We start from the raw sequence: 20,104 nt of genomic DNA on the forward strand, positions 1-20,104 counted from the left end.
CTCTCTCTCTCTCTCTCTCTCTCTCTCTCTCTCTCTCTCTCTCTCACACACTCTTTCTCTCTCTCTCTCTCTGCCTCTTTATCTCAAGGCGCGACGACACGACAATGCGGCGCGATAACGGGAAGGGTGAATTGGTACGTGTGAAGATCGTTCGCGCCCTGATTAGCCTGATTGTCCATCGGCGAATATATCTTGCGCCTACGCGCTGCATTATATAGGGCGATGGCTCCCTTCTCCTGGCCGGCCGAGCGTTATCGATTGTTACGAGCGCCCCGAAACCAGAACCGTAACTAGAGAATTACAGCGCCTACGGTGAATTATTCTCAACGAGAGGCCGTAGACAGAATAGATCAGCGCGATCCCGACGTTGATATCGGAGTAAGGAGCAGGAGGAAAATTTGCGGAACCGTTAGTTTTCGAAGAGAGCGACGCTGAGGAGGACGTAGGCGTGACTTGTGCGAAAGTAACTGCCGGTACTTGAGTGAGGGTGAGCGTGGTCGCACGAGCTTTATCTCGTGATTATTTCGTTGTTTTGTCATGTCACCGGAACGGAAGATCGAGAGGAGCGTGTGTCTCGCGCGCGAACAATTTTGCAAAATGCTCAGTCGCTGCGATTAATGATGAGGACATTCGTGATTGTCGCCGTTCGACAGGTACCGTTCACACAGCCAGGGAAACCGTGTGTTCGCTATGGCCCAGCTACGGCTCTGACCTTACCGTTTGATAACGTGCTAAATGTGCACTTTCCGCGCGCGCGAGAGCATGCGTCCGCATCTGCAACCTACCACCGGCTGCGCCAGTCGCACGTTGGCCGATGACGGATGCGCACGGGTTGACAGTTAACGTGTCACCGACTACACCGGCGGCACGCTGCTTCGAGGTAAGTGCGATCCGCAATACCGTATCTGTGTTGTCCTGTCGGCTTCGCAGGATAAGTGAATCTTATGCGGCTCCCAGCTTTCATGGGTGACATCCTTTTTCGAGAGTTCTCCGCGGCGAAGGCTGCGAAGATTTCGGAGCAGGCAGGTGCTTCGAGAAATTGAATTGAAAAGCGCAGGATTTCTCTGTTACGTGTCGTTCTAATGTGGCAGTGCGTAAGAGTGCATTTCGTATTTTTGTTCGAATTTCGAAATATTCTGTTCCGATCTGGAAAATAACAAAATCACGACGTTGAGAGCCGGGATCAAAATACACGGTTTCTTTCGAGTTTGTGAGATGATTTCCCGCGAATCTCGAGTTTCAATTACATTATCTCAATTTGTACAATATAATTACATATGTATTTTAATCTGCTATGTACTTCTGTTCCATAGCAAGTTCAGAAAGTGACATGTTTCAGCGAAAAATGAAGAAAATATATAAAATTCATGTGAATGCTCTTATACGTCTTTTGTCTTTGCTTTTTGCTAGATGTGCAATCGAAATACGAGAATCTGAAGATTCAATACCGGTGTTGCAATTCGTCAAGTACAAATGTCGCTATATCGATATTCGCATTTTCACCCGGAGCACCGCATGCACCAGTTGCATTTTCGCACATCGTCCACGAGCGCGATTCCGTCTCGTCCGTAACGATTCCACGACGTGAGACATTGCGACGTCTTTCAGACATCGTCAAGGATATCGACGCGGCCGTATCAGTGTCGATGAAGAAGACGGATGCTGCGATATAATGGCATCCAGGAGGCCGACGAAGTACGACGACTCGTAGAATCACGATGGAACTGTGCAAAGGGTCCTGGAAGGTCTTAATCCTCGTCTGCGTGTTCGGCATTTACACATGGATATTCCTCGTTGATTACTCGCACACGCTGTCGCAGAGGATATCTCTGCAGAGAACGCGGATCTCCGTGTCAGCGGGGAACGTTCTGCACCAGGCTCTTGATCAGCCGAAAATCGAGCAGGTGTTCGCAGGCGACGGAGCGGCTTCGAAAATCACGAAATCGCAGTCGACGTCACCGCGGAATTCGAGCGACACGTTCAAGAGCAATGTGTCCACGTCGAGATATCAGACCCCGAAGCAACAGGGTCTAATACCCAGCAGACAGTTGCCAACCGCTCTGATAATCGGCGTGAAGAAAGGCGGTACTAGAGCTCTCTTGGAATTCCTGAGGCTGCATCCTGCTATTCGCGCTGCCGGCTCGGAGGTCCACTTCTTCGACCACCACTATGTCAAAGGATTCCGTTGGTACAGGTGTGTACGATGAGTCGCTTCTATGATTGAAAAAACTATTAGATTCCAATAATTTTTACAAAATTAAGTTAACATATCGGAACCAATATGGAAAATTGAAAAAGCAATACACAAAAGCAATACAATTTTACACTCTGTATAAATGAATTATATAGAATGTTCTCAAAGATCTCATAGAATTTTGTTGAGACAAAATAATTAATTTCTCAAAAACTATTGCGAATATCGCAAAACGGTACAGGACTTTCTTGCTCACCTCAATCCGTTCTACGTTCTACGAAATGATTTAATTTATTAGATTGATGCAAAAGATTAGTTATATTTTTTCCGTAAACTCTCATAAGATATTTGCATATCAAAAGAAAAATAGAAAGAATCCTTATTAATAAAAAATATTGTACTTTAAAAAAATACTCGAAATAAAACAAAAAATAATAAAATAAAATAAATACTCTCTATAAAAATATTCTATAATATCTATAATACTCTATAATATTCTATAAATCTAAATAAAATAAAAAATACCGATATTGTTCATTTAAATAAAATAAAAAATACTCGATATTGTTCATTTTATTCGCAAAAATTCTTAATCCTTCAAAATTGAATAATTTCTTTCTCTATTTCACTTACCAAATACGCGAAGTCGTTTACACCGACCTAATGTACTGATCTTTGGAGTCACATATGCTTACATGAGTATAAGTGCGTCCAACAATTTCTGTTCTAATTCTCCCGTTTCGATCAGGCGTAGAATGCCTCCGACTATGGTCGGCCAAATCACCATGGAGAAGACGCCGTCATACTTCGTGACGAGTGAAGTACCGAAGCGGGTAAAGCACATGAACTCGGGAATGAAACTGATCGTCGTGGTGAGAGATCCCGTAACCCGGGCGATATCCGATTACACGCAGGTGAAGAGCAAGCGCGTCAAGATGCCGCGGTTCGAGGATCTTGCCTTTCTGAACGGCTCGCGGATCGTCGATATCTCCTGGGTGCCGTTGAAGATCGGGGTTTACGTGCGGCACCTGGAGAGGTGGCTGCAGTACTTCCCGTTGTCGCAGTTCTTGTTCGTGTCGGGCGAACGTCTGATCGCCGACCCCGTGATGGAGATCACCAGGGTGCAGGACTTCCTGGGCCTGAAGCGGGTGATATGCGAAAAACACTTCTACTTCAACGCCACCAAAGGCTTCCCTTGCTTGCTCAAGTCGGAGGAGCGCGCGATGCCGCATTGTCTCGGTGAGACGATTTCTGGGGTTGATTTCGAGTTGATTTGTCTAGAGGAAGACGCGGCTCGTCGAAATATTAAGTCTATTTGTTTCCGAAAAACTGCATGAGTTAGAGTGAGTACACAAGTACCCTTTCTTTCACTCTAACTTATTGCACTAGCGTGCACTAACTCAGAAATTCTTCGAAAACGAACGGGCCTTATGATTCTCTTCGATTTGCGATCTATTTAAACCCAATTTTCTCTTTTATTTACGCAATCAAACGGAGATAAACTACTCGCGAAATTTCGATATCCCGCAGCATAGCTTGGAGTTACTTTCACGTGAAATATCGAGTGCAATGAAATCGAATAATCCTCAATGTATTATTAATCGTGGATTATCCAATTACTTTTCAGGAAAGAACAAGGGTCGCAGTCATCCTTACATCGATCCCATGGCGGTTCAACGTCTGCGCGATTTTTATCGGCCGTTCAATCAGCGCTTCTATCAGCTGGCGGGTATGGATTTCGGCTGGTTCTGAAACCCGCGCGGTATTGCATTTGGAATAAATACATATCGTAAGTAGGGAAACGGAACGGAGTCAATTTTCGTCGTGTATCGAATATCTCGCAGTATCTATTACGCCTGAATATCCGTAATCTGGTCAGGATAGGAATGCATACATACATATTAATGATCATGTAGAAACGCGCCGTTAGCGTCCATAGCATTTGTGCGGGTCGTGTTACGATTCGGTTTGCGATCGGGTGAATTTCATCGTCTCTCGCGGTGCACCGCGAGGGGCAACTGATTTTTACTGTTAATTCAGTCAATGCCGCACGTTGCGGTGCGTTAATGTGGCAGAAGCTACTCGTTACTTTTCGCGCTTGTTACCGTTAAACTAGTAATTTACGAAGATTTAAGGCGTCTAAGTTCTCGCGTGTAAAGTTGGGTTGCGAGGTATAAGTAAGGTTCTCAAGGATTTACGTGCCATCGAGGTACAAGTAAGGCGAGAAACGGTTATACGCTGTCTCTCAAAGTTATCAATAGTGCACGGTTCCCGTCCCGAGATCTTAACGAAAAACCGCGACATATCTATTTGCTGTAATTACCGTAACTATTATAACGATTGCGATAATCAGAGAGAATCACATATCCGAGATACCTTTTATTCGCTCTAACAGAAAGATTGTATGAATACATATGTACAGTGAATATGCGTGGAAAAAAACGGTGAGAATCACGTACAATTTTCTCTCGAGACTCGAGCTGTACAACTCGTTACTTTCGCTGAGCAAGAAAACGCGAGCACAATTAATTGTAATTAATTGCGTCGAATGCAAGTGTTAAGATAACCGTCGTTTGGTCTTATCTTGTTATACATCTTTCAACTCGTTTCGACATTTACACTGCGTGTGTAAGAGAGCTCCAGTTTAATATAACAACGATTCTCTTTACACCTACTCGGAGTATCATGCAAAACGTGACCGCGCGGGCTTTATTGTAAGCAGTTGTACAACAGTCGGAAGGGTGAATCGAGCGAGGAAAGAAAGAAAAATAATTTTTCTTTACCTGTGCAGTCTTTCACAGACGCTTCAATTAAAAAAAAAAATGGTCTTGTTGTGTTTCGCGACAAATACATGTATAAGCAACAAAAGATCACATTCGTTGTAATCCGTATAATAGCGAGCTATTATATGCCGTCCGGCTATTAAGTAATGAGACTGATTTTATTAAAAAAAAAACGAGAGAAAAAAGTAAAAAAAAAAGATAATGGCGATGATGACGTTTGAAATCAGTTCACTTTATTTCTTCGACATATACCCTCCAATTTCGATTCAGTGAGTGGCACGTTCGACCAACTCTTGGAACAACTGATGGATGTCCTCCTTCGGTATCGTCTCCAGACAGAGTAACACGGTCAGAGTTTGCCGTCCTTTCAGCGATATTTTAAGTTTCGGAAATAGGAAATAGTCGCAAGACGTCAAGTCGGGCGAGTGGGGGTGCGCGAGCATGCAGATTCGTTTTTGCGCCAAAAAGCTGAGCACGTCGATACTCTTGTGAGCCGGCGTATTGCTGTGCAGCAGGAACCAGCTGCCTGGCTCGTAATATTCCAGCCTGGTGCAAATAATTCGTTCCCACAAGCACCCCAAAACGGTCAGATAAAACTGGTCGTTGAAACTTACTCCATTTGGCACGAATTTATAGTGGATGATAGCCTTGCTATTGCAAAAAGTCGTCAGAAGTGTCTTGATTTTTGTCATCTTCGGTTATAGATCGGCCGGTTTCGGTGTCAGATCGACATCACTGTCTTTGCGCTTCAGTTCATTGTTATACTGGAAGCACCATGTTTCATCGAGTTTAGGAACTTGGGATTCTTCAGAGGGAAGTGCGAACGATGTCCTTGGCATATCAGATGCGGTCGTACAGATGATCGTCCGACAGATTGAGCGGCACCAAACGTTCGCATATGCTCTTTTTTTTCCAAATCGTCACGATTTTGCGCATCGTCTCCTTGTCGACGCCAAAGTCTTCCGCTATTATCCGCAAGCTAGCGATTAATTTTGATTTGCTTGCGCATTTTTTCAACGAACTCCTCGTTGCGGATCGAGATTCACGGGCATTCTATCCTCTCATCATCCTTCAAATTTTTCCGGCTATCTCTGAACCGCGCGTAGCAGCAAAATATCTGCGCGCGGGACAGGCACCTCCTTTCCATATATTTCTTGCATGATTTTTAGTGTCTCGGATCCACTTTCACCAATTTTGAAATTGCTGAATTCAATGTTCGCCTTTTGTTTCATAGCGCTTCCGTGACTACGGTTACTGACAATACAAATCAGAATGTGCAAACGGTATATGGTCTTCATCTTGTTATATATGGCTAGAGAACGTCCGAGCACATCGGTCCATATGCCATTAACGGGTGGTACATAAACGGCGGGTCGATAAACTTTTAACAGTTTACGCATTAGGTTGGGATACATTAAATTCGGCTGAAAAAGTAATGTTATTCGTTGACAAATGATGTTGACAGTAAACTCGATAGGAAATCAGTCTCCTTTGATCGCTGGACCAGTGTGATAAGATATCCAGTTGTGGCTTAAAGAAGTATATAAAGTATATGGGGTACTGCATGGACCCTACACGCAAAAAAAATCTCGATTGGTGCAAGCGAATAGGAACCAACTGAAAATTAGCTGATCAGAAGCGATATCTCTGTTTTAAAAACTAATGTTTCTGTTGTCGCAACCGAAAATATTCGTCTGAACATTCAGCGATATTAGAACTTAGTTGAAGCAACTGAGAACAATTGACTATACAGAAGCCTCATAAAGGAATTTTTCTCTTCCTACAGCCGAGTTTTCGTCTGATCCTTGAGCAACCAAATTCGGTTGCACCAACAGAACTGTTTTTTCTGTGTATTATTCTACAGGGAAATTTTTGAAAAGTACATATAAAATATAAAATATATGTTTCTTACATATATATAACTTTATAAACATATATTTTATATTTTTTATATATTTTACATCATATATTTTCAAAAAACTTTCTCTATAGCTCTATAAATAAGGTCTTTGCAGTATCCTAATTTATATACTTTATTAAGTCGCAGCTGGGTACGTCACACTGCGCTGGATTGTATACGATAACTTGTTATAAGTTACGACGTGCAATATTTCACTATTCAGTTTAAGATTATCTTTTTTTTCTTCTAATTCTGATGAGGAATCCTCCACTAAACTTTTAGCCCTCTCTGAGGATATTTTTGATTATGGGATTTATGATAACTCTTCTATAAAAAATTAATTTCTCTTCGCCAAAAGTAGATTCAAAAAGTCACAAATTACGTCCGAACAAGTTCGAACACGTTTTTATGTTTTTACGTAGCGACGGTTAAACCGGAGCTAGTTTAAGATTATATTTCGTATAAGATTATGCATAAGGTTTTACATTAAGCGTTAAATATTTTAGAGACGATTTTGTGAATTTTTTATTAGAACCCTTTTTTCATAATTTAGAAGAGCAAAACGCGCGTATGATATTTGTGATGACAGCCTTTTTAAATTACCTTTGTGACTGTAAATTGTGTGTTATTTCTCTTGAAGATTTAATTCTAATGCCCGATTCACTCCTTGATAACAATAGTAGATAACAATCTACTAATATAATAATCTTTAATATAATGTATATAGTTACGGCGGAGGAACATGAGTGAAAGAACAATACCAAAATTCACTAGTTCCTAAGCACTAACGTCTAGTCAATATTATTAGCCAAAATATGCTAATAATTGCGAAATAACATAATAGAAAGGCACCGATATAATTAAGAATAAAAGCTAAAACAAAAGATGAATTATGCAGGCTGTAATGTAAAATGTAGGATTGAATCGCAAAAATATGTTCTCTGATGAGTTTTGCAAACAACTCTGACAAAAATATCTCCACTTGTTGGTTGGTATTTCGCGCTTAATAATTTTCGCCACATATTTCTACATTTCACAATACAATCTGTGTAACATTTACAGGATCGATAAGATTCGCGAATGGACAAAGTGAATTTGAGAATTAAGGAATCAATAGGTATAAGAGAAAAAAGTGATTTAGTGAGTTTTCTCGCAGATTCGTGGAACTACAATGCAAAATACGTTTTGTATGTGTAAGGGAGAGTTATAATTAGCATATTTATCCGACGATAAAATCGGAGAACTGATTTATTTAGTGTATAAGAATGAAAGTAGATAACACACTTAGTGATATAATTCACATCATGAAGGATGATGCGATGTAATAGTGAAGCACAGTGCTTTTGCTCAAATTGTACCACAGGGCTGTCAATATAAATATAAGTATTTCGTACGTTGTTTCAAGTAAACAAATCATTTGACACGTACCAGAATATGTGTATATACTAATTCTTGATTAAGCAACACGTCTTATTAGACATTATTTGTCGTAATAACCTTGTGATTTTTTTCTTTGGTTATTTATATGGAAAGAATGATTCTTATGCAGGACTACAGTTTTTAAACATGTAAGTAGATCATTCTTGGTAAGTAGTTGAATAATAATCCGATTTGTCAGTATCTTTGCAGTAACGTTCTATTTTATTGACGTTTATACTCTTATCAAACAGGAGAAATCTTTTAGTTCATTGCTTCACTCTCATATTATTAAAAAAAATAATAGGCTGGAAATGATACTAGATTGTTCCATAGCGCAAATAATGCTTATATCAATATTAACAAAAAATCTAATTTGTAAATAAAAAGATTTTTGTATAATATAAAATCAGTACAATAAAATTATAGTTTCTCTCTATTGGTCGTTATAACAGAATATCGTTGGTAGCAAAATTTCCATATGTATATCTTTCTATTTTTACACACAACAATGTAGTTACAGATTAAAACGACTATAAAAAAATATATACTAATAAAAGCAGTATCTTTTTCCAGATCTTAAGGTTGATTGACTACGAAGAAGAACATTCGCCACTGTGTGTGTGTTACAACACAGCTATATGATACCTAGACTGCTAACATCTGTAAATACGAGAAATTAATGTGAGGTGGAAATATAGTGGGAATGATAATCATATTTTGGGGAAGTACAAATATCGATTGTTCCATTCCAATTGATTAATTTGAAAGCCAAAACTCGTTATGAGCTTTTTCCTTTGTTTTATGTGTTTTCTCCTTTTTTCAGTCTTTCTCTTCATTCTTTTTCTCTCTTTTTAAGTCTTGAATCCGTTTCTTTTACACTCTCTCATTTTGCCTTTCCGAAAAATGGCGACAGGACTTACCTGTGCATCATGTCTGAGTGTGCCTGATAGCAATGCAAGTATCATATAGAAGTCTGTGGTTACGACTATGATGGAAATAGTAATTCATGAGAAATATCGATATTTCCCGGCAGGTTTTCTTTGTTTCACGTGTATCTTCACAAACCGTATCGCCTAATATATCGCGTTACTAAAATAAAATGTAATATCTGTGTTTTAATCGAAGCATCGGAGATTCTTCTTGGAAGTTTATCGAGTTCACGAAACGTTTTTTACGTGTAAACTTCCGGATTTGATGAAGCTTCTGGATAGCTTTCACTGTTCTCAACCCGTTTACATTAAAATAATATAAAAAATAAGAGTAGACTACTTTTCTGCGCTCATTAATCTTCTATAATCCTGTTGATCCTGAACCATTTTCTTGAACACGTGATATTTTCGAAGATGATACCTAAAATAATTACAGATAAATATATAATGGATATATATAAATGCGTATAAAAAAGACTCAAGTCTTGTTTAATGACTTTGGGAGATTGGCTTTTCGTTACCAAATATCTAAGTGTACGATTTCCATATTGAATAAGAAATACGAAAGAAGTTTTCTATACTGATACTTTTTCAGAATCTCCTCTGTGCTTTATGTTTATTAATCGTATACTCACTTGTAACAGTCGTTTGTCGGTTTCACTATATTCGCCGACCCTGCCATTCTTTTGATAGTCTCATGCATAGAACACTGTTTCGTGGCACACGCTCCGAGAATCGCGGAGCCGATTAAGACCGATTCCCGTTCCAAGGGACAAAGTACAGGCAATGCCAACACGTCGGCTTGTATTTGGATGAATAGTGGATTCTGACTCAGCCCACCGCAAACTAATATAGTCTCGATATTATGTCCGGCAGACGTCATGGCTTCTATTATATGCTTTGTACCGTACTATATTGGGGATTGATATTTTAATACGTTTTCTTTTTTCTCAGTAATCATGTATCTTAAATATTATCGTTTATTGAATTTACCAAAAAGTCGAGATTTACGCATGCAACGTCAAAATCTACCCTGGTGATAGCGAAATAGAGAATACTGTTGCTTAGTAATAAATGATCGTGTAAAAACACGTCAGACATCTGTGTAGAGTTTTATTCGTTTGAAGATATTTTTTGTGATTAAATGTCTAAAGAACTTTAATATTAATTGAACGAATCTCTTCGTTCGTGAGATAAAGAACACTGCAGTACTCAATTAATTCACTAAAGTATATAAATCGATCTTTACAGCCGATTTTTACTATATATTTCCTCATTAATCTGACGTCATTGATTAAGAATTCCGTAGCGATAGACCAGAAGCTTCAATGTTATACATATATAAAATATCATATTTAACTTACAACGTACCGTTAATGCTTGCACTGTCGCTAAGTATAATAACGCCAAGTTCTCCTGATCCACTGATAAGGATAATCCGGCTACCTGAAATACATGGTTCATAGAAATCGTGTCTGTTTCGCGACGCACGGCGAAGCTTCATATCTAAGGAAAAATCCAATATGTATGTCAATACCATTCCTTTCAGAGTTGGATCAGCAAGAGGCGAGCGATTACCGTGGAAATCCGGCCATACGTGTATGTCCTTCGTCAGATACGACACGTTCTGCAGATTCTTTTGCTCGGCCATCACGTGCAACAGTTCCGACAGGTGTTGTTGGATGTGTCTGAAATGAAAGGCAACGTGGAAACTGTCGTTGTCCTATTAACGCATCGACTTTGTCATGGCGAACTCACTTGTTGCCGGCCAAACTGTTCAGGATTCCCGGCGTCGCCGGGTGAGTGTCGATGACATGATCGAGCAGCTTCCCGGTAGCACTCTGACCGCCCTCGTTGAGCCACAGACCGGGCACCATTGCGCTGTAATACGGGCCCCAGACGCCGTTCACATATATCTCATTCTCGTTCACTATCATATGACACGTCGAAGTACCGCAGATCAAAGCTACAAGTTAAGAATGATATGGACACAGATATGTTAAATTGTTTTCTCCGTCAAGCAATCACCATTCATCGTCCCACATGCAATTACTGACGGTATTTCGTTGTACCTAGTCGGTTGGAGAAATTTGGAGATATATCCGCTGCGTAGCACCCGATCATGCCGAGGCCGCCGGCGTGCGCGTCGATCAGCGATGTCCCAACCGGAGTGTTTTCCAATAATCCCAATTCGGCTGCAGCTTTTGCCGACAATCCGGGCTCGATCGCGTCGCCTGGCATCCTTACGTCGTTACCTAGTCGTGAAAAATATTGCGATAAGCATCGATATGTTTAATTCTTACAATCCGGGAAGCTACTATAGTGGCGCGGCGGGGGTATCGTACTTTTTACCAATCTATTCTTTAACATATATAAAAAAGTTCAAGATTAAAGACTAAAATTCACTCGAAACTCGTCCAGACTGTAAGAATTAATATCTGTGTTCTCGCGTGACTTATTTGCGCACAATTCACGTCCGTGTTATCTGTTTTTACCTATTTTTCTCCAATTGTCTTTCTTAAGATCACGTAGATTAATTTGCTCGAAGAAATCTTCGTCCCATCCTTGTTTACCATTGGGATTACTGCCGTAGTTCCACTTACACACTAAAGAACACAAAGATCTAAAATGAAAGATAAGGAATAAAGAGATACCGATTCTCTCTATTGAAGAATCTACGAATCGACAACGTACCGCGCCTCGGACTCAGTGGCTTTCCACGTTAAGAAATCTGGTAGGTCAAATAGCAATGCCGCTGAGTTCCAGGAAGCGGGTAAATTCTTCTTGAGCCATAGCATCTTCGGCGCTTGCATCTCGAGAGAAACTTTGCCGCCTACATATTGTAGTATATCGTGATTTGTAGCATTGATAAACTCAGCTTCCTCGTGCGCTCTATGATCCATCCACAATATGACATTCGATTTCTCTTGACCTGAACAATCGGCGCGTTCATTTATGTGTTACAGATATAAGAGTGGAGCACGAAATATTCGTCAGTTTGCCGGTTTTACCTGTAAGACTGACTGTCACAGGTGAGCCTGTTTTGTCTACAGCCACTAATGAGCAAGTAGCGTCGAAACCAATGCCTTTAATATCTTCCGCGGAAATATCAGCGACTACCGACTGAAAGTGGAAGTATAAAGATAAAATAAAAATTCTAACTTGGTCTCTTTCTTTCCTTTCAAATTTTAATAGATATCCTACCTTGACAACGTGGCACACTGCGCTCCAAATGTTATCAGAAGATTGCTCATAGAAGTTAGGAGCAGGATTGAATATTTCAAGGGGACACGTAGCCACTTTCTTTATTTTTCCATTTGAGGTGACTAAAGCCGCTCGGACGCTTCCTGTTCCCACGTCTACACCCACGAAAAAGTCCATGATTGTTGCAATTGTGTTAAAACTGACATCTGCTACTTTTCACCAAATAGAATCAACTGAGCCTTCCACATAGAGCTTAGGCAGGAGCTCTAAATGAGGAATGAATCATGATTATCAGCCGACCATAGTGCATGTTGATCATTGACTTTATATTCCAAGATGACATGACCCTGAGATAACACTAATTGCGAAGGAGATATGGTGTGAATAAAGACTCTAAACAGTGTAGCGCATTATCAGTTAAACCTCATTTAATCCAGCAATACGCGTACAGATCTCAGGTCGGTGAACACAAGTAACATGTAATTAAGGTGACCAGATGTTTTTTCCAGGACAGTTTTTACTTATTATCCTGGATTTTTTCGAATGTTATCTGGAATGCTGATTTATCCCAGATTTGATCAAACTATCCTGATTTATCGCAATCTAAAAGGTTTCTAAAATGCCTCTGACAAAGTGACAGGTAAATGTTTTCAAAAAAATTCACAATTCTGGTAAATGCAGTAGCTTTGTTTCTTCTCTTTAATCTTAAATAAGAATAATAAAAGTTTTATCTTAGCAGTAATTTTTATTTGTACTGTGTATAGCAGGTCTTTATTGTTGTTAAAATATTTTTCATATGTTTATAAATAAAGTACTGATTTAGATGTGTATATATATATATATATATATATATATATATATATATATATATATATATATATATATTTAATTCTCAATTATCTTTTATCCGCTGCACTTCATATGTTTATGAAGTGTCCTAGATTGAGGCTGAGAAATCTGGTCATCTTAATGTATAATTAATCAGTAATTTTCTACAAATTATTAACAGCACAATCTTAAAAATGAAATGTTATATCCATGTATACAACATATGGCAACATATGGCAGACTGGAATTTTATTATTTTACAAAATAACATTTATTTGAAATACTATGCTTCTCTTATTAGATAAAACTACTATTTTGTTTATAATATTTCATATATAATATAGAGATGTGTATAGAAAAATTCGTACAAAGTATCTTACATTTTAAATTCCATCTTGTAATTCTACTGAGTAGTTATCCATCTCCACTATGTAGTTAACACAATTTTACTATGCATTTATATTAGACATTATCTAGCACAATGTCGTCACATGTTCACCTTGAGACATCTAAAATTTTAAATAGGGTAATGTTTACTTATATAAAATCATTTATAATGTTTACTTATATAAAATCATTTATTCATAACGTTTTTATTTATAAAATACATACCGTGTAACTGTGACGGGAAATATACAACGTTGATTGCACAGTTGACATAAAAAGTACGCCACGTAGCAATGACATAAAACCAGTTCCATCATTATAGCTTTTACACGTGCGCTGTACCAAGCCGTACGCTTGATACTGCTTGATACTGACGCGATCCAACCTCACCTGATTGATCTGACGCATGTGATTAGTACAAGTTAGAAATGGATAATGCTGAAGAAAATTGACAGTCAAGAAATTAATTATATCCTACAAACACATTGAGAGAGAAAATAAATAATTAATTTTTTATAGTTTTATCACAACTTTGTTTAGTATTTGATTATTAATAATTAATTGGCATTTACAGTCAGGATACAGCAACGCTAATACGTATGATGAAAAATAACATAATTAAATAATTTTTCGTCCTATATTTAATGTCTTTAGAAAAACAATTAATCGGTTTTCGCGTCTTCTTTTTTAACAATACGTATTGCAGTTTATTATGTATATGAAGATTAATAAAAGTGTATCTAAGCTATTCAATCGTATTATCTACAAATAAAACGTTTTTGTTTAAAAATAAATTGTTCAATTTATTGTATTTATTTATATATTAGAAGATAACTCACGTAACATAAAGCACGGGCCTAAGGCCAGTTCTACAATACGTCGTATGTCGAAATCGGAACACAATTAATGGTCCAATCAGGAGAACTCATCTCGAAAAACAAATCCTCTAATTGGCTTATTGAGGCTGAAGTCCCATGGCATGTATTTTCGCATACCGCGTAAACGCGTAACCAATAAATTGCGACGTTTAGTATTTCTGTTGGAACTTCTAAAAGAATAAAAAGATGTGATTGGTTACGCGGTTACACGTACGCGAAAATGTTCATGGGACTCCATCCTAGGCTGCGTTCAGATTCCTTACCCGGGTACATTCTAATACAAGAAGTGCTATAGTATATGTGACATATACTATAGTGTTTCTAGTAACAGAGTGCACCTAGGTAGGGAATCTGAACGCACCCCTAAGGGTCCTATTCTTTGTACCCAGCTGCACTGCTGGGTACCTATTATGGATTTCTTCGGAATCAATTCCGATCGAAATAATTCCGTTTTCAGAAAAGACAATAGAAATCTAGGAAATAACTGAATGTTTCCGATCGGAATTGATTCCGAAGAAGCTATAGTAGGTACCCTGAACTAGTACAATAAGTTAGAGTGAGAAAACGTATACTTGTCTCACTTCAATATATTGCAGTTCAGCAGTGCAGCTACAAAGAACAAGTCTAAGGTTGTGGATAAAGAGTCATTCAGAGTTCTGGCATAACCGCTGTTACATTTAAACGTGTCCGAGTAAGTTCGGACCTGATATTTTTTTTTGGAACTTGTACCTTGGTACCTGGCAGAAAAGGCTATTTGAAAAAGCCAAATAAAATATAGAGAAGAGAGTACGATTCAATAGAGCGTTATAAAAATATAATAATATATTTTTAGGAGGTTAAAAAGAAAAAAAATAGGATAAACTGAAAGAAATTCTAAACGTTTCAAAGTGTTTATATCAAATTGAATGCATTCTTAAGATATGGTCCGCTTCAAGAACAGGTAATTCGAGACATAATTTTTAATGATGTTTAATGTTATATATTGCATTATGTACACGTGTATGTTCATTCAGGTATATGGTTCTTGAAATAACACCACATAACAGAAGTGATAAACCGTTAATATTGAAAACTACAGTTCTGCATGATGCTATTCAACAGGAAGTACAAAAATTGTACGGTGATTTTGGAGTAGCTGCAATAAAGGCTGGTTTTAATGGTAATTTAATGTTTTGCAATAATAACAATGCTTCTAATGTAACTCTTGTGCCTATATTAACACAATGTGTATGTGATTCCGTTACTGTTTTTAATTTATATAATCTTAATGTTTTTGTTATAACTTAAATTTATTTTATTATAGCAAAATATTGTAACACACATACTAAAATTGCACTGGTAAAAGCTAGACATGGCCCTCACAAATTTTTATTGCGTGCTATTCCATTAATGAATGATGTAGGTGGACGACATGTTAAAATAAATATCCTGTATGTTGGGGCAACTATAAAACATTGCTTTCTCTTTATCAGAGTATGTATATAATATTTTTTATTTATTTTATATTAGAAAGATTGCTTTCTCATATTAAACATTTAAATGTCAAGTATGTGATATTTACGTTTTGATCTAGAAACATCAAGAAAAGAAACTGGAACAAATATGGGCAAGTTTACGAACAGATACTGAAAGAAAAGAAATGGAGGAGGCTTTAATGACTCTGACACCTGCTATGAAAGATTTTACATAAATATTATAATTTATACCATGTAATATATTTTAAGTATATATAATATATAATGTAATATATATTAAATACTGCTCTCTCCTATTTTTATTTTTATAAATAGTTGTATTTAATTATATGCATATTAAGAATAAATCAGAGTTTTACTTTTTATATAAATATATTTTTATTTAAATATTTTTTTTTATTTATCATGTAAAAAATAAAACATGCTGAAACACTATAAAAGCATGTTACACTAGAGAATCAAACCTATTATATCACTAAACAGACTTATTAAACCATTCTTATAAATGGTTTAATAAAAATGCTAAGGATAATTATCCTAAAGATCTAAAAAGATTGTATTCAAACTACCATTTTCCACTAGACATAGTCTAATATATAAGATAGTAAAAGCTATAATACCTGTACAGAAAAAATTTTAAATTCAAAATTAAAGTTTAGAATAATGTTATAATCGTTTTCTAATTATGCTATTAAAGAGTAAAAGTTTATTTAAAGCTTCACTGATTTATATTATTTAAAATAAACATAAATACATATGTTTATTTTTTTACATGTATTTTTAGTTCCAATCGTCACTATTTATATCTTGAATAATGTCCGTATTTTCTCTCGGCAAATCTTCATCTTCAATATCCTTTTTGTGTTTTTTTATTTTTCTTTTGTTTGATTTGCTCGGCTTACTTGTTACTGGCTCTTTTTTGGCATCACTGTTCGATTCTTTTATCTGAAATTCAAATTCGCTTTCTTCTTCACTGTCTTCCTCAAACTGTTCATCGTGTTCTCGTTTCTTCGATTTCTTCAGAACAGGCAGTTTGTATTCCGATACTTCCTCGGTTTTCGTAAGCAGTTTCAGTTTTTGTGATTCATGAAGTTTGATCCACGAAGCGTAAAACTTGGCTATCGCGGTGCCACCCGTCTTTATCATGTTCTCCCAATTTGTGATCTCTTCCGTATTTCTTAAATCAATAGATATCTTCATACGCTCGGTTTCAATGTATTTCCTATTTTCTTCAATTTTGTCTAAGAGCTGTTTGATTTTTCGGCAGTAACTCGCCACGCGACACTTCTTTAGGAATGCTTTTAACTAGAGATGCGGTTTAATTTGTTAATTTTTGACATTTAAAAAAATATATATTCTCTTAAAATATGATTTTCTTTTACATACCTGTATTACACTAGGAATATATACATCTGGAAAATATATTGTGTGGCTTTCATTAGCTGCATTTTCCAGTATGAGTTGATAGACGGTTTCGATGACACTATCTTTAAAACCGTTTTCCGCGAGTTGAGATTTTGACATTCTCAATATACACATAAGCGATACAGGTTTCATTGATACTGTCTTGTGTTTTTTGTTAAAATCATAGGAATTCAATATCTAAACAGAAAAAAAAGATGAATCTACGATACTTTCATCGTATCACAATAAATGAAAATAAAAAGAATAACTGATACCTCAAGAAGGAACGGTAAAACTGGTATAAACGTTTCAGTCTCCTTAGAAATCGTGATTAACATCTGCACACAGTGGAATCGCAATGGATAATATTGCGCAGTGGGGATGACTTTTATCGTTCCCGTAATTATCTAGAAATATATAATTTTTAACGCGCTTATAATCAACCGTTAAATTTTTATCATATTTGCTTGTGAGAAATAAATAAATACCTGTACTAATGGATATAACAAAGATCGCAGATTCGATTGTTTCTTTAACTTAGTTATTAATTCCGTCCAAAAGCGTAAAGAATTTATATATTGCCAATTATATACAGCTTGAAAATTTTCCTAAAAGAAAGATTATGTATTGAAAACATTAACAATGAATGACTTTCATGACTTCAATAATTATGATTGATTACCTTCTTTTTTAGTGTTGTAGCATTTCTTAAATGAATGGCTAATTGCCTGATATAAAGGAAGGCGTGACTGTAGGAAAGATTATCATCAAGCAAATAAATCTCAGCCAAAGAATGCCTCATGAAATTTATCTCAGGTAGTGTGTTAGGTGAAACAAATTTTGCATTCTCCACATATTTCACATACATAGTCTACAAATAATGAGTCCAATATGATACGACTGTAAATGAATATTCTTTTGACTATAGCATGTTGATCTCACCTTTAATAGCATTTCCAGTACAGATCCTGCATGATTTGTTGCGATACGAAATATATTTATGAAAGCTACGACGCGAACATTTTCTTCTCCAGTTGACCATAGTTTTAACAAGATTCTTAGTAATGGTTTTGTTAGGGATGAAAATGACTGAGTATAAAGTAACATTTGATAAAGATGCTTTAGAAGCACTGTGATGATATTGGCTGACGTTACACTTTGTATTATCTACAAATAAAATATATATAACATTTATTATATTTAAGCTATAATAATAAAGCTAAATAAAAAATTTACATACCTTAATTAAATCCACCAAGTATGATTTTAAGATACCACGTACTTTTGGAAATCTCTTACATTTATGCACTTCTTTAGATGTTGAGTCAAGCTTCAAGAAGCACTTAAAAGCATCAGGTAAGTGCATTATACATAATTGTACTACACCATTAAATACTGAAAATGTATATTAATAAGATTAAAATATAATTATCTACAAACTAATCAATGGCTAAATGGAAGCTAAAACTGACCTGCACTTCCTTCTACTTTATACTGCAATGTGGTTGTATCAGCTGACTCAGCAACAGTTTCCATAGCTGCATGAAAAGCATCCACGACGCATTTGATAGTAGTTAATGATCTACAAATTAAGGACACTATATACTTAACACTTTATTGAATATTTCATAAAAAAAATAAATATGATCATGATAAAAATATCTTACTTGTCTGTATGTATTTTTTCCTGCCAAATTTTCAGCAATTGTAATGTAATTTTTTTTTTAGAACCATCTTCAGTGATGTCAGTTTCCTCTGGTTCAAAATCACTGTCATCGCTAGCAACCTATTAATATATAAAGATGTATTTAAAAAATACTTTAAGTATTTGCAAATACTTAAGTGTTTAAGAAATACTTAAATGTCTACAAAAGTAAACACATACCTCTAAATTTTCATCAGGAACATGTTTGTTATCTAAGTTATTTATTGAATCATCGTCATCTTCATCATCAGATACTTTAAACTCCAAAAGATTCTTGTCGTTTTCTTTTAAGTATTTATAAAATTCTGGATCTGTGTCTTTTAATTTCATTAATGAAATTTTATGCTCAGCTGGATCTAGATTACTTTCACCACTATCACTATCTTCCTGTTCAAAGCTTTTATCATCTGCATAAAGAGGTAACAAAGAAATAGTAATGAATACACAATTCGTAATATAAAAGAATTAAGATATTATATATCATTTTACCTTTCTCTTCATTTTGCTCATTATTGTCACTGTCCATATCATTTTCAATGACGTGTTCAAAGAATTCTTTTGTAGTTATCTTATTCAAGTCCTTTTTCATAGTAATCATTTTATGATTCTTCTTATGTATCTTTTGCCTCTTCATTGTCAAAACTAACCATGTAAAACAAAAAAGTTAAATATGTTCATACAACAAAAGCGTGTATAATCTCTTGCTTAATCTATAAACATTTTAATTTGTAATTTATAGAATTCTATTCTTCTTTCTTACTTGAAATATTTATTTTATAAAATTACTAATGCAAGCGCGCTATGGAGATAATTTTAAATATAAAAGTTTTTAAATCGCTCGATTTCCACGTGCGAAATTTCCACTTTTTTCCCACGTGTCAAATTACATTAATCTATAGCTGCATTCCGAAATTCACTGCCGGTACTGAAAATCTATAGTTTATGTTACGTATACTATAGATTTTCAATACTGGCAGTGAATTTCGGAACGCAGCCTA

The 20,104-nt window shown here is 36.3% G+C and overlaps 5 protein-coding genes across 10 annotated transcripts; 2 read left to right on the top strand and 3 right to left on the bottom strand.

The window, feature by feature from the left end:
* Positions 1 to 101: 101 nt before the first annotated feature.
* On the top strand, positions 102 to 4,954 carry LOC116850034 (heparan sulfate glucosamine 3-O-sulfotransferase 6). The gene is made up of 4 exons (XM_032827822.1): positions 102 to 880; positions 1,609 to 2,194; positions 2,943 to 3,433; positions 3,822 to 4,954. The coding sequence occupies exons 2-4, from the start codon at positions 1,719 to 1,721 to the stop codon at positions 3,944 to 3,946; spliced, it is 1,092 nt and encodes a 363-aa protein (XP_032683713.1). The 5' UTR covers positions 102 to 880; positions 1,609 to 1,718; the 3' UTR covers positions 3,947 to 4,954.
* Positions 4,955 to 5,243: 289 nt separating this feature from the next.
* Positions 5,244 to 5,669, bottom strand: LOC116848596. The gene has a single exon (XM_032824862.1). The coding sequence runs from the start codon at positions 5,667 to 5,669 to the stop codon at positions 5,244 to 5,246; it is 426 nt and encodes a 141-aa protein (XP_032680753.1).
* Positions 5,670 to 7,997: 2,328 nt separating this feature from the next.
* Positions 7,998 to 14,525, bottom strand: LOC116849161 (FGGY carbohydrate kinase domain-containing protein). Of its 4 annotated transcripts, none has more exons than XR_004379092.1 (13): positions 13,870 to 14,454; positions 13,638 to 13,766; positions 12,430 to 12,695; positions 12,237 to 12,348; positions 11,920 to 12,157; positions 11,721 to 11,848; positions 11,298 to 11,480; positions 10,984 to 11,191; positions 10,763 to 10,913; positions 10,597 to 10,671; positions 9,861 to 10,135; positions 9,472 to 9,646; positions 7,998 to 9,385 (listed from the first exon to the last, which is right to left on the bottom strand). XR_004379092.1 is itself a non-coding variant. In XM_032826066.1 (13 exons), exons 4-13 carry the CDS (start codon positions 12,604 to 12,606, stop codon positions 9,562 to 9,564), a joined length of 1,632 nt encoding a protein of 543 aa, XP_032681957.1. In that variant the 5' UTR covers positions 12,607 to 12,695; positions 13,638 to 13,766; positions 13,870 to 14,043; positions 14,484 to 14,525; the 3' UTR covers positions 7,998 to 9,561. The 4 variants fall into 4 exon arrangements, 2 of the variants coding, with proteins under 2 accessions (XP_032681957.1, XP_032681948.1); XR_004379091.1 differs by having other exon boundaries at positions 7,998 to 8,956; positions 9,217 to 9,646; XM_032826066.1 differs by adding an exon at positions 14,484 to 14,525 and having other exon boundaries at positions 7,998 to 9,646; positions 13,870 to 14,043.
* LOC116849173 (ribonuclease P/MRP protein subunit POP5) lies at positions 12,931 to 16,225 on the top strand. Of its 3 annotated transcripts, none has more exons than XM_032826105.1 (5): positions 12,931 to 13,069; positions 15,355 to 15,462; positions 15,536 to 15,681; positions 15,826 to 15,995; positions 16,096 to 16,225. In XM_032826105.1, exons 2-5 carry the CDS (start codon positions 15,443 to 15,445, stop codon positions 16,210 to 16,212), a joined length of 453 nt encoding a protein of 150 aa, XP_032681996.1. In that variant the 5' UTR covers positions 12,931 to 13,069; positions 15,355 to 15,442; the 3' UTR covers positions 16,213 to 16,225. The 3 variants fall into 3 exon arrangements, with proteins under 3 accessions (XP_032681996.1, XP_032681988.1, XP_032681979.1); XM_032826097.1 differs by lacking the exon at positions 12,931 to 13,069 and adding an exon at positions 15,043 to 15,213; XM_032826088.1 differs by lacking the exon at positions 12,931 to 13,069 and having other exon boundaries at positions 15,045 to 15,462.
* A 200-nt stretch (positions 16,226 to 16,425) lies between these two features.
* On the bottom strand, positions 16,426 to 20,057 carry LOC116849154 (nucleolar complex protein 2 homolog). The gene is made up of 12 exons (XM_032826045.1): positions 19,867 to 20,057; positions 19,596 to 19,748; positions 19,287 to 19,513; positions 19,069 to 19,187; positions 18,874 to 18,983; positions 18,642 to 18,796; positions 18,344 to 18,568; positions 18,084 to 18,272; positions 17,890 to 18,009; positions 17,677 to 17,808; positions 17,384 to 17,599; positions 16,426 to 17,302 (listed from the first exon to the last, which is right to left on the bottom strand). Exons 2-12 carry the CDS (start codon positions 19,738 to 19,740, stop codon positions 16,778 to 16,780), a joined length of 2,163 nt encoding a protein of 720 aa, XP_032681936.1. The 5' UTR covers positions 19,741 to 19,748; positions 19,867 to 20,057; the 3' UTR covers positions 16,426 to 16,777.
* Between the last annotated feature and the right edge of the window lie 47 nt (positions 20,058 to 20,104).

This window comes from Odontomachus brunneus, unplaced genomic scaffold (genome assembly GCF_010583005.1).
Source record: "Odontomachus brunneus isolate Ranch 3 - 2012 unplaced genomic scaffold, Obru_v1 Obru_scaffold_005, whole genome shotgun sequence".
Classification (NCBI taxonomy): Eukaryota; Metazoa; Arthropoda; class Insecta; order Hymenoptera; family Formicidae; genus Odontomachus; species Odontomachus brunneus.

Bases quoted from the DNA above. Each gene is read 5' to 3' on its own strand.
- LOC116849173 (XM_032826105.1), top strand. From the start codon at position 15,443: ATGGTCCGCTTCAAGAACAG. The intron at 15,463-15,535 runs GTAATTCGAGAC...ATGTTCATTCAG, and splicing joins ATGGTCCGCTTCAAGAACAG to GTATATGGTTCTTGAAATAA. The intron at 15,996-16,095 runs GTATGTATATAA...GTTTTGATCTAG, and splicing joins ATTGCTTTCTCTTTATCAGA to AAACATCAAGAAAAGAAACT.
- LOC116850034 (XM_032827822.1), top strand. From the start codon at position 1,719: ATGGAACTGTGCAAAGGGTCCTGGAAGGTCTTAATCCTCGTCTGCGTG. The intron at 2,195-2,942 runs GTGTGTACGATG...CGTTTCGATCAG, and splicing joins AAAGGATTCCGTTGGTACAG to GCGTAGAATGCCTCCGACTA. The intron at 3,434-3,821 runs GTGAGACGATTT...ATTACTTTTCAG, and splicing joins CGCGATGCCGCATTGTCTCG to GAAAGAACAAGGGTCGCAGT.
- LOC116849154 (XM_032826045.1), bottom strand. From the start codon at position 19,740: ATGAAGAGGCAAAAGATACATAAGAAGAATCATAAAATGATTACTATG. The intron at 18,010-18,083 runs GTAATCAATCAT...TCTTTCTTTTAG, and splicing joins CTACAACACTAAAAAAGAAG to GAAAATTTTCAAGCTGTATA. The intron at 17,809-17,889 runs GTATTTATTTAT...ATATATTTCTAG, and splicing joins TGTTATATCCATTAGTACAG to ATAATTACGGGAACGATAAA.
- LOC116849161 (XM_032826066.1), bottom strand. From the start codon at position 12,606: ATGGACTTTTTCGTGGGTGTAGACGTGGGAACAGGAAGCGTCCGAGCG. The intron at 12,349-12,429 runs GTAGGATATCTA...TTCCACTTTCAG, and splicing joins CAGTGTGCCACGTTGTCAAG to TCGGTAGTCGCTGATATTTC. The intron at 12,158-12,236 runs GTAAAACCGGCA...CCGATTGTTCAG, and splicing joins TGTGACAGTCAGTCTTACAG to GTCAAGAGAAATCGAATGTC.
- LOC116848596 (XM_032824862.1), bottom strand. From the start codon at position 5,669: ATGACAAAAATCAAGACACTTCTGACGACTTTTTGCAATAGCAAGGCT.